At 37.7% G+C, this 11,965-nt stretch overlaps 1 protein-coding gene across 1 annotated transcript; it reads right to left on the bottom strand.

The window, feature by feature from the left end:
• Positions 1–72: 72 nt before the first annotated feature.
• On the bottom strand, positions 73–10,889 carry LOC311125656 (uncharacterized protein; the record flags this gene model as incomplete). The annotated part of the gene is made up of 2 exons (XM_084199690.1): positions 73–2,136; positions 10,832–10,889. The coding sequence occupies 2 exons, from the start codon at positions 10,887–10,889 to the stop codon at positions 1,190–1,192; spliced, it is 1,005 nt and encodes a 334-aa protein (XP_084055816.1). The 3' UTR covers positions 73–1,189.
• Between the last annotated feature and the right edge of the window lie 1,076 nt (positions 10,890–11,965).

The following is an 11,965-nucleotide window of genomic DNA, read 5'->3' as shown; positions in this document are numbered from 1 at the left end:
CTGCTAAATGACTAAAATGTCAAATGTACTGTAGTGCATTCGGAAAGTATTCAGACCCCTTGACTTTTTCCACATTGTTACGTTACAGCCTTATTCTAAAATTGATTACATTGGTTTTTCCCCTCATCAATCTACACACACTACCCCATAATGACAAAGCAAAAACACGTTTTTATAAATTTTTACAAATCTATTAAAAATAAAATACGGAAATATTACATTTACATAAGTATTCAGACCCTTTACTAAGTACTTTGTTTAAGCACATTTGGCAGCGATTACAGCCTCGAGTCTTCTTGGCTGTGATGCTACAAGCTTGGCACACCTGTATTTGGGGAGTTTTCTCCCATTCTTCTCTGCAGATCCTCTCAAGCTCTGTCAGGTTGGATGGGGAGCGTCGCTGCACAGCTAATTTCAGGTGTTCAATCGGGTTCAACTCTGGGCTCTGGCTGGGCCACTCAAGGACATTCAGAGACTTGTCCCGATGCCACTCCTGCGTTGTCTTGGCTGTGTGCTTAGGGTCATTGTCCTGTTGGAAGGTGAACCTTCACCCCAGTCTGAGGTCCTGAGCACTCTGGAGCAGGTTTTCATCAAGGATCTCTCTGTACTTTGCGCCGTTAATCTTTCCCTTGATCCTGACTAGTCTCCCAGTCCCTGCCACTGAAAAACATCCCCATAGCATGATGCTGCCACAACCATGCTTCACCGTAGGGATGGTGCCAGGTTTCTTCCAGGCATGACTCTTGGCATTCAGGCAAAGAAGTTCAATCTTGGTTTTATCAGACCAGAGAATCTTGTTTCTCATGGTCTGAGAGCCCTTTAGGTGCCTTTTGGCAAACTCCAAGCGGGCTGTCATGTGCCTTTTACTGAGGAGTGGCTTCTGTCTGGCCACTCTACCATAAAGGCCTCATTGGTGGAGTGCTGCAGAGATGGTTGTCCTTCTGGAAGGTTCTTCCATCTCCACAAAGGAACTCTGGAGCTCTGTCACAGTGACCATCAGGTTCTTGGTCACCTCCCTGAGTTTGTTAAACTTTACAGGTGTATGGTTTGTTCAACTTTACAGGTGTATAGCTTGTTAAACTTTGCAATCAATGGTTTTTGCCTGGCATACATTTTAAAGTGTAAAAGTGAGTCTTAGCGTCACTCTGTTACCATGGAATTACCCATAAACAAAAACACAAATTCTCAATCAAAAACATAAGTCAGAACACAGCCTCTCTATTCTCTCATGTGATTTCAGGTCCTCTGACCGGGAAAATGTCTTCCCACAATGAGAGCAGTGGTATGTCTTCTCCTTCTGTGTATGTATTCTTTCATGCTTATTCAGATGTCTTAACCGGTTAAATGTCTTTCCACACAGGGAGCAGTGGTAGGTCTTATCCCCTCCTGTGTGTGTCCTCTCATGTCTATTCAGGCCTCCTAACTGGGTACAACTCTTTCCACACAGGGAGCATTGGTATGGCTTTGCTCCTGTGTGGGTATTCTCATGCGTTTTCAGGGTCCCTAACCACCTAAAACTATTTTCACAATGAGAACAGTGGTAAGGCTTCTCTCCTGTGTGTATTCTCTTGTGCGCTTTCAGGTTACCAAACTTGGTAAAACTCTTTCCACATTGGGAGCAGTGGTAGGTCTTATCCCCTCCTGTGTGTATTTTCTCATGCGCTTTCAGGTTCCCTAAATAGGTAAAACTCTTTCCACACTGGGAGCAGTGGTAAGGCTTCTCTCCTGTGTGTATTTTCTCATGCGCTTTCAGGTTGCCTAACTTAGTAAAACTCTTTCCACACTGGGAGCAGTGGTAGGTCTTATCCCCTCCTGTGTGTATTTTCTCATGCGCTTTCAGGTTGCCTAACTTAGTAAAACTCTTTCCACACAGGGAGCATTGGTAGAGCTTTTCTTGAGTGTGTGTCCTCTCATGCTTTTGCAGACTCGTTAACCACCTAAAACTATTTTCACACTGGGAACAGTGGAAGGGCTTTCCTCCTGTGTGTATTCTCTCATGTGATTTCAGGTGTAGTAATCGGGTAAAACTATTTCCACAGTAGGAGCAGTGGTGTCGTCTCACTGGTTTGGGCGTCTCTGGGTCTGGTTCCCCTGAAGGACTCTTCCCGCTCTCAGAGGGAGAGTCTGGTCTCTCTCCTGCCAAAAACAGAGTATTTAGTTAAACAGAGAGACCTGAATGAAACCTCCATATGATAAAACGTTCTTTTGTATTTGGTTTAATGAAGACTAGTTCCCTCAATAACATTGCTGTTAAAAATAAACTTGGTGAGATTTTAAAAGCAAATAATTTAGAGCTTCAAATCTAATCTGGAATGTTTGGAATGTTTATAGGCTGATCAGAGCTCTATAATAATAGATAATGTCATGTTTATAGGCTGATCAGAGCTCTATAATAATAGATAATGTCATGTTTATAGGCTGAGCAGAGCTCTATAATAATAGATAATGTCATGTTTATAGGCTGATCAGAGCTCTATAATAATAGATAATGTCATGTTTATAGGCTGATCAGAGCTCTATAATAATAGATCATGTTTACAGGCTGATCAGAGCTCTATAATAATATATAATGTAATGTTTATAGGCTGATCAGAGCTCTATAATAATAGATAATGTCATGTTTTTAGGCTGATCAGAGCTCTATAATAATAGATAATGTCATGTTTATAGGCTGATCAGAGCTCTATAATAATAGATCATGTTTATAGGCTGATCAGAGCTCTATAATAATATATAATGTCATGTTTTTAGGCTGATCAGAGCTCTATAATAATAGATAATGTCATGTTTATAGGCTGAACAGAGCTCTATAATAATAGATAATGTCATGTTTATAGGCTGAGCAGAGCTCTATAATAATATATAATGTCATGTTTATAGGCTGATCAGAGCTCTATAATAATAGATCATGTCATGTTTATAGGCTGATCAGAGCTCTAATAATAATAGATAATGTCATGTTTATAGGCTGATCAGAGCTCTATAATAATAGATAATGTCATGTTTATAGGCTGAGCAGAGCTCTATAATAATAGATAATGTCATGTTTATAGGCTGATCAGAGCTCTATAATAATAGATCATGTCATGTTTATAGGCTGATCAGAGCTCTTTAATAATAGATACTGTCATGTTTATAGGCTGAGCAGAGCTCTATAATAATAGATAATGTCATGTTTATAGGCTGAGCAGAGCTCTATAATAATAGATAATGTCATGTTTATAGGCTGATCAGAGCTCTATAATAATAGATCATGTTTATAGGCTGATCAGAGCTCTATAATAATAGATAATGTCATGTTTTTAGGCTGAACAGAGCTCTATAATAATAGATAATGTCATGTTTATAGGCTGATCAGAGCTCTTTAATAATATATAATATCATGTTTATAGGCTGAGCAGAGCTCTATAATAATAGATAATGTCATGTTTATAGGCTGATCAGAGCTCTATAATAATATATAATGTCATGTTTATAGGCTGATCAGAGCTCTATAATAATAGATAATGTCATGTTTATAGGCTGAGCAGAGCTCTATAATAATAGATCATGTCATGTTTATAGGCTGATCAGAGCTCTATAATAATAGATAATGTCATGTTTATAGGCTGAGCAGAGCTCTATAATAATAGATAATGTCATGTTTTAGGCTGATCAGAGCTCTATAATAATAGATAATGTCATGTTTATAGGCTGATCAGAGCTCTATAATAATAGATAATGTCATGTTTTTAGGCTGAGCAGAGCTCTATAATAATAGATAATGTCATGTTTATAGGCTGAGCAGAGCTCTATAATAATAGATAATGTCATGTTTATAGGCTGATCAGAGCTCTATAATAATAGATAATGTCATGTTTATAGGCTGATCAGAGCTCTATAATAATAGATAATGTCATGTTTATAGGCTGAGCAGAGCTCTATAATAATATATAATGTCATGTTTATAGGCTGATCAGAGCTCTATAATAATAGATCATGTCATGTTTATAGGCTGATCAGAGCTCTATAATAATAGATAATGTCATGTTTATAGGCTGATCAGAGCTCTATAATAATAGATAATGTCATGTTTATAGGCTGAGCAGAGCTCTATAATAATAGATAATGTCATGTTTATAGGCTGATCAGAGCTCTATAATAATAGATAATGTCATGTTTATAGGCTGAGCAGAGCTCTATAATAATAGATCATGTCATGTTTATAGGCTGATCAGAGCTCTATAATAATAGATAATGTCATGTTTATAGGCTGAGCAGAGCTCTATAATAATAGATAATGTCATGTTTTAGGCTGATCAGAGCTCTATAATAATAGATAATGTCATGTTTATAGGCTGATCAGAGCTCTATAATAATAGATAATGTCATGTTTTTAGGCTGAGCAGAGCTCTATAATAATAGATAATGTCATGTTTATAGGCTGAGCAGAGCTCTATAATAATAGATAATGTCATGTTTATAGGCTGATCAGAGCTCTATAATAATAGATAATGTCATGTTTATAGGCTGATCAGAGCTCTATAATAATAGATAATGTCATGTTTATAGGCTGATCAGAGCTCTATAATAATAGATAATGTCATGTTTATAGGCTGATTAGAGCTCTATAATAATAGATAATGTCATGTTTATAGGCTGATCAGAGCTCTATAATAATAGATAATGTCATGTTTATAGGCTGATCAGAGCTCTATAATAATATATAATGTCATGTTTTTAGGCTGAACAGAGCTCTATAATAATAGATAATGTCATGTTTATAGGCTGATCAGAGCTCTTTAATAATAGATAATATCATGTTTATAGGCTGAGCAGAGCTCTATAATAATAGATAATGTCATGTTTATAGGCTGATCAGAGCTCTATAATAATAGATAATGTCATGTTTATAGGCTGATCAGAGCTCTATAATAATAGATAATGTCATGTTTATAGGCTGAGCAGAGCTCTATAATAATAGATCATGTAATGTTTATAGGCTGATCAGAGCTCTATAATAATAGATAATGTCATGTTTATAGGCTGAGCAGAGCTCTATAATAATAGATAATGTCATGTTTATAGGCTGATCAGAGCTCTATAATAATAGATAATGTCATGTTTATAGGCTGAGCAGAGCTCTATAATAATAGATAATGTCATGTTTATAGGCTGATCAGAGCTCTATAATAATAGATAATGTCATGTTTATAGGCTGAGCAGAGCTCTATAATAATAGATCATGTCATGTTTATAGGCTGATCAGAGCTCTATAATAATAGATAATGTCATGTTTATAGGCTGAGCAGAGCTCTATAATAATAGATAATGTCATGTTTTAGGCTGATCAGAGCTCTATAATAATAGATAATGTCATGTTTATAGGCTGATCAGAGCTCTATAATAATAGATAATGTCATGTTTTTAGGCTGAGCAGAGCTCTATAATAATAGATAATGTCATGTTTATAGGCTGAGCAGAGCTCTATAATAATAGATAATGTCATGTTTATAGGCTGATCAGAGCTCTATAATAATAGATAATGTCATGTTTATAGGCTGATCAGAGCTCTATAATAATAGATAATGTCATGTTTATAGGCTGATCAGAGCTCTATAATAATAGATAATGTCATGTTTATAGGCTGATTAGAGCTCTATAATAATAGATAATGTCATGTTTATAGGCTGATCAGAGCTCTATAATAATAGATAATGTCATGTTTATAGGCTGATCAGAGCTCTATAATAATAGATAATGTCATGTTTTTAGGCTGAACAGAGCTCTATAATAATAGATAATGTCATGTTTATAGGCTGATCAGAGCTCTTTAATAATAGATAATATCATGTTTATAGGCTGAGCAGAGCTCTATAATAATAGATAATGTCATGTTTATAGGCTGATCAGAGCTCTATAATAATAGATAATGTCATGTTTATAGGCTGATCAGAGCTCTATAATAATAGATAATGGCATGTTTATAGGCTGAGCAGAGCTCTATAATAATAGATCATGTAATGTTTATAGGCTGATCAGAGCTCTATAATAATAGATAATGTCATGTTTATAGGCTGAGCAGAGCTCTATAATAATAGATAATGTCATGTTTATAGGCTGATCAGAGCTCTATAATAATAGATCATGTCATGTTTATAGGCTGATCAGAGCTCTTTAATAATAGATACTGTCATGTTTATAGGCTGAGCAGAGCTCTATAATAATAGATAATGTCATGTTTATAGGCTGAGCAGAGCTCTATAATAATAGATAATGTCATGTTTATAGGCTGATCAGAGCTCTATAATAATAGATCATGTTTATAGGCTGATCAGAGCTCTATAATAATAGATAATGTCATGTTTTTAGGCTGAACAGAGCTCTATAATAATAGATAATGTCATGTTTATAGGCTGATCAGAGCTCTTTAATAATATATAATATCATGTTTATAGGCTGAGCAGAGCTCTATAATAATAGATAATGTCATGTTTATAGGCTGATCAGAGCTCTATAATAATAGATAATGTCATGTTTATAGGCTGATCAGAGCTCTATAATAATAGATAATGTCATGTTTATAGGCTGAGCAGAGCTCTATAATAATAGATCATGTCATGTTTATAGGCTGATCAGAGCTCTATAATAATAGATAATGTCATGTTTATAGGCTGAGCAGAGCTCTATAATAATAGATAATGTCATGTTTTAGGCTGATCAGAGCTCTATAATAATAGATAATGTCATGTTTATAGGCTGATCAGAGCTCTATAATAATAGATAATGTCATGTTTTTAGGCTGAGCAGAGCTCTATAATAATAGATAATGTCATGTTTATAGGCTGAGCAGAGCTCTATAATAATAGATAATGTCATGTTTATAGGCTGATCAGAGCTCTATAATAATAGATAATGTCATGTTTATAGGCTGATCAGAGCTCTATAATAATAGATAATGTCATGTTTATAGGCTGATCAGAGCTCTATAATAATAGATAATGTCATGTTTATAGGCTGAGCAGAGCTCTATAATAATATATAATGTCATGTTTATAGGCTGATCAGAGCTCTATAATAATAGATCATGTCATGTTTATAGGCTGATCAGAGCTCTATAATAATAGATAATGTCATGTTTATAGGCTGATCAGAGCTCTATAATAATAGATAATGTCATGTTTATAGGCTGAGCAGAGCTCTATAATAATAGATAATGTCATGTTTATAGGCTGAGCAGAGCTCTATAATAATAGATAATGTCATGTTTATAGGCTGAGCAGAGCTCTATAATAATAGATCATGTCATGTTTATAGGCTGATCAGAGCTCTATAATAATAGATAATGTCATGTTTATAGGCTGAGCAGAGCTCTATAATAATAGATAATGTCATGTTTTAGGCTGATCAGAGCTCTATAATAATAGATCATGTCATGTTTATAGGCTGATCAGAGCTCTATAATAATAGATAATGTCATGTTTTTAGGCTGAGCAGAGCTCTATAATAATAGATAATGTCATGTTTATAGGCTGAGCAGAGCTCTATAATAATAGATAATGTCATGTTTATAGGCTGATCAGAGCTCTATAATAATAGATAATGTCATGTTTATAGGCTGATCAGAGCTCTATAATAATAGATAATGTCATGTTTATAGGCTGATCAGAGCTCTATAATAATAGATAATGTCATGTTTATAGGCTGATTAGAGCTCTATAATAATAGATAATGTCATGTTTATAGGCTGATCAGAGCTCTATAATAATAGATAATGTCATGTTTATAGGCTGATCAGAGCTCTATAATAATAGATAATGTCATGTTTTTAGGCTGAACAGAGCTCTATAATAATAGATAATGTCATGTTTATAGGCTGATCAGAGCTCTATAATAATAGATAATGTCATGTTTATAGGCTGATCAGAGCTCTATAATAATAGATAATGTCATGTTTATAGGCTGAGCAGAGCTCTATAATAATAGATCATGTAATGTTTATAGGCTGATCAGAGCTCTATAATAATAGATAATGTCATGTTTATAGGCTGAGCAGAGCTCTATAATAATAGATAATGTCATGTTTTAGGCTGATCAGAGCTCTATAATAATAGATAATGTCATGTTTATAGGCTGATCAGAGCTCTATAATAATAGATAATGTCATGTTTTTAGGCTGAGCAGAGCTCTATAATAATAGATAATGTCATGTTTATAGGCTGAGCAGAGCTCTATAATAATAGATAATGTCATGTTTATAGGCTGATCAGAGCTCTTTAATAATAGATAATGTCATGTTTATAGGCTGAGCAGAGCTCTATAATAATAGATAATGTCATGTTTATAGGCTGAGCAGAGCTCTTTAATAATAGATAATGTCATGTTTATAGGCTGAGCAGAGCTCTATAATAATAGATAATGTCATGTTTATAGGCTGAGCAGAGCTCTTTAATAATAGATAATGTCATGTTTATAGGCTGAGCAGAGCTCTATAATAATAGATAATGTCATGTTTATAGGCTGAGCAGAGCTCTATAATAATAGATAATGTCATGTTTATAGGCTGAGCAGAGCTCTATAATAATAGATAATGTCATGTTTATAGGCTGAGCAGAGCTCTATAATAATAGATAATGTCATGTTTATAGGCTGAGCAGAGCTCTTTAATAATAGATAATGTCATGTTTATAGGCTGATCAGAGCTCTATAATAATAGATAATGTCATGTTTATAGGCTGATCAGAGCTCTATAATAATAGATCATGTAATGTTATAGGCTGAGCAGAGCTTTATTATAATAGAGCTCTAAATTAAAACTCATAATTGTTAGCACTGGTGCTCCCAACTTAAAAAAGTTAAAACATAAAATGTAAGAGCACCAGGAAAGAAGATTAGTTTTAAATGCATTGAGATACAACCTATAGCGTCTAGTTTTAAATGCATTGAGATACAACCTATAGGGTCTAGTTTTAAATCCATTAAGATTTTACATTTACATTTTAGTCATTTAGCAGACGCTCTTGTCCAGAGCGACTTACAGGAGCAATTAGGGTTAAGTGCCTTGCTTAAGGGCACATCGACAGATATTTCCCTTTAGTCGGCTCGGGGATTAGAACCAGAGATACAGCCCATACGAATTCTAATCCAGCTACTTCTGAAGCACACATTGTGCCCTAGAAACTAATATGTAACACTGTAAAGACGTGTTTATTATAAAATGATAAAATGTTGATATAGCGGTCATTGAAATGACAGTCATTTGTGTAACATTAGGTTTCTACATTGTGTAAAAGCACTATTTTCCTATTGAGGTGCATTTACACAGAACACTGAACACGGTGTCTTCGAGACCTTCTAGTTTGTGAGTGAAGACATGCAAAAGATCAGTCATTAACTCATTGCTTTGGGGCAATTCCACGTAACAGAGTGATGCTGAGACTAAGATTGTTCACTTTAAAATGTATGTCAAACAAAAACCAATGATTGCAAAGTTAAACAAAATCATACAACTCAGCTACAAAAACTTCATTTCCTTGAAGAACAGCGCAGACGCAGAGTTTGGTACCAGAATGATGTCACAAACAGAACAAACCGTCGTTCTGGTACCAAACTTTGCATCTGCACTGTTCTTCAACTAAATGTGTTTTTTTATAAAATGTTCTGTGTAAAAAAAAAAAAAAGTCAGCGTGCAATAGCGCCCCCGGCCCGCCACAAGGAGTCGCTAGAGCGCGATGGGACAAGGACATCCCGGCCGGGCCAAACCCTCCCCTAACCCGGACGACGCTGGGCCAATTGTGCGCCGCCTCATGGGTCTCCCGGTCACGGCCGGCTGTGGTGACGCCTCTAGCACTGCGATGCAGAGCCTTAGACCGCTGCGCCACTCGGGAGGCCTGGGTACATTGTTAAAAGTAGTCGTAGTGCATAGAGTTGTATAGTGTGTTTAACTTTATCCTTGGTTTTTTGTTTTTTCATTCATTTTCACTCTGTTACTGTAGAATGCCCTATGATCAATGATCTCTCCATTCTCTCTGTGTCCCCACATGTTTGAATATTACAGCACTGGTGACGTTCCCAGGTTGGTATCTAGTTAGTTAACATAACTGAACAGCTCGCAAAATGGTTTATGAATGTGAAATGCGGTCTACGGTATTAGAGCCCTGAAGGAGGACTACAGTATTAGAGCCCTGAATGAGGACTACGGTATTAGAGCCCCGATGGAGGACTACGGTATTAGAGCCCTGAAGGAGGACTACAGTATTAGAGCCCTGATGGAGGACTACAGTATTAGAGCCCTGAAGAAGGACTACAGTATTAGAGCCCTGATGGAGGACTACAGTATTAGAGCCCTGGTGGAGGACTACAGTATTAGAGCCCTGATGGAGGACTACAGTATTAGAGCCCTGAAGGAGGACTACAGTATTAGAGCCCTGAAGGAGGACTACGGTATTAGAGCCCCGATGGAGGACTACGGTATTAGAGCCCTGAAGGAGGACTACAGTATTAGAGCCCTGAAGGAGGACTACAGTATTAGAGCCCTGATGGAGGACTACAGTATTAGAGCCCTGATGGAGGTCTACGGTATTAGAGCACTGATGGAGGACTACAGTATTAGAGCCCTGAAGGAGGACTATAGTATTAGAGCCCTGATGGAGGACTACAGTATTAGAGCCCTGATGGAGGTCTACGGTATTAGAGCACTGATGGAGGACTACAGTATTAGAGCCCTGAAGGAGGACTACAGTATTAGAGCCCTGATGGAGGACTACAGTATTAGAGCCCTGATGGAGGACTACAGTATTGCTTTTAACAAGTGCAGAGTTTGTGCCCCTATTTTAAATAAGTAGTTACTCACTGATGTTAATCAGATCTCTAATCTCCTCTTCCTCCTCCTCTTTCGATGTGACGGTCATCTCCCCCTCCTCCTCTTTCACTCTGAACGCGTCTTCCTCTTCTTTCACTGTAACATCCTCCTCTTCTTTCACTCTGAACGCGTCTTCCTCTTCTTTCACTGTAACGTCTTTCTCTTCTTCTTTCACGGTAACTGCCTCACCCTCTACTTGTTTTTTTATTGTAACATCCTCCTCTTCCTCTTTCACTAGAGCTTCTTTCTCCGTCCAGCAGACCTCCTCTTCTTTAGCAGGAGGAGAGTAGCTTAGTGAGCTCATGGTCGGGGATGTTAGCTAGCTAGGCTAGTGCTAACTTAACCAGCCAGCTAGCTGACCAATAACAACAACATGAAATTAAATTAGGTAACTAGCAGATTACACAGACGTGTGTTTAAAACGCAGCGGCTAACATACACCAAAATGGTCTAAAGAGCTTGAATGTTTCAGCTATGTTGGCTAGCAATCTACCGAGGTGGCAGAAGTTGTTGTTGTTGTAGAGGAAGCGTCCCGTGATTATACGTCACATTGGCAGCATTGCCTGAAAGTCGCCACCTGCTGACTGTAGTAGGTAATGCAGTTCTTCTTCTTCGGGATTGGGTTGGTGGATCGCATCCAGCTTTTAAGGTGCTTACACCGCCACCTACTGTGCTGGAGTGTGAGGCCAGTCATGTCCTGACTACATTCAATTCTCTTCATTATTCCTGTTCCTTTAAGAAAGTGAAATAGAGCCCTGGACACCACGTTCCTCCCCCCACTACACACCCCAACCCCGTCCAGTCTCTCTAACCCTCCCCCCACTACACCACCCCGACCCCGTCCAGTCTCTCTAACCCTCCCCCACTACACCACCCACACCCCGTCCAGCCTCTCTAACCCTCCCCCACTACACCACCCACACCCCAACCCCGTCCAGTCTCTCTAACCCTCCCCCACTACACCACCCCGACCCCGTCCAGCCTCTCTAACCCTCCCCCACTACACCACCCACACCCCGACCCCGTCCAGCCTCTCTAACCCTCTCCCCACTACACCACCCACACCCCGTCCAGTCTCTCTAACCCTCCCCCCACTACACCACCCACACCCCGACCCCGTCCAGC

The sequence above is a fragment of the Coregonus lavaretus genome (genome assembly GCF_964263955.1).
Source record: "Coregonus lavaretus genome assembly, contig: HAP1_SCAFFOLD_2900, whole genome shotgun sequence".
In the NCBI taxonomy this organism is placed as follows: domain Eukaryota; kingdom Metazoa; phylum Chordata; class Actinopteri; order Salmoniformes; family Salmonidae; genus Coregonus; species Coregonus lavaretus.
The sequence above is the reverse complement of the archived record's forward strand: the minus strand, read 5'-3'. Positions and strand labels throughout refer to the sequence as shown.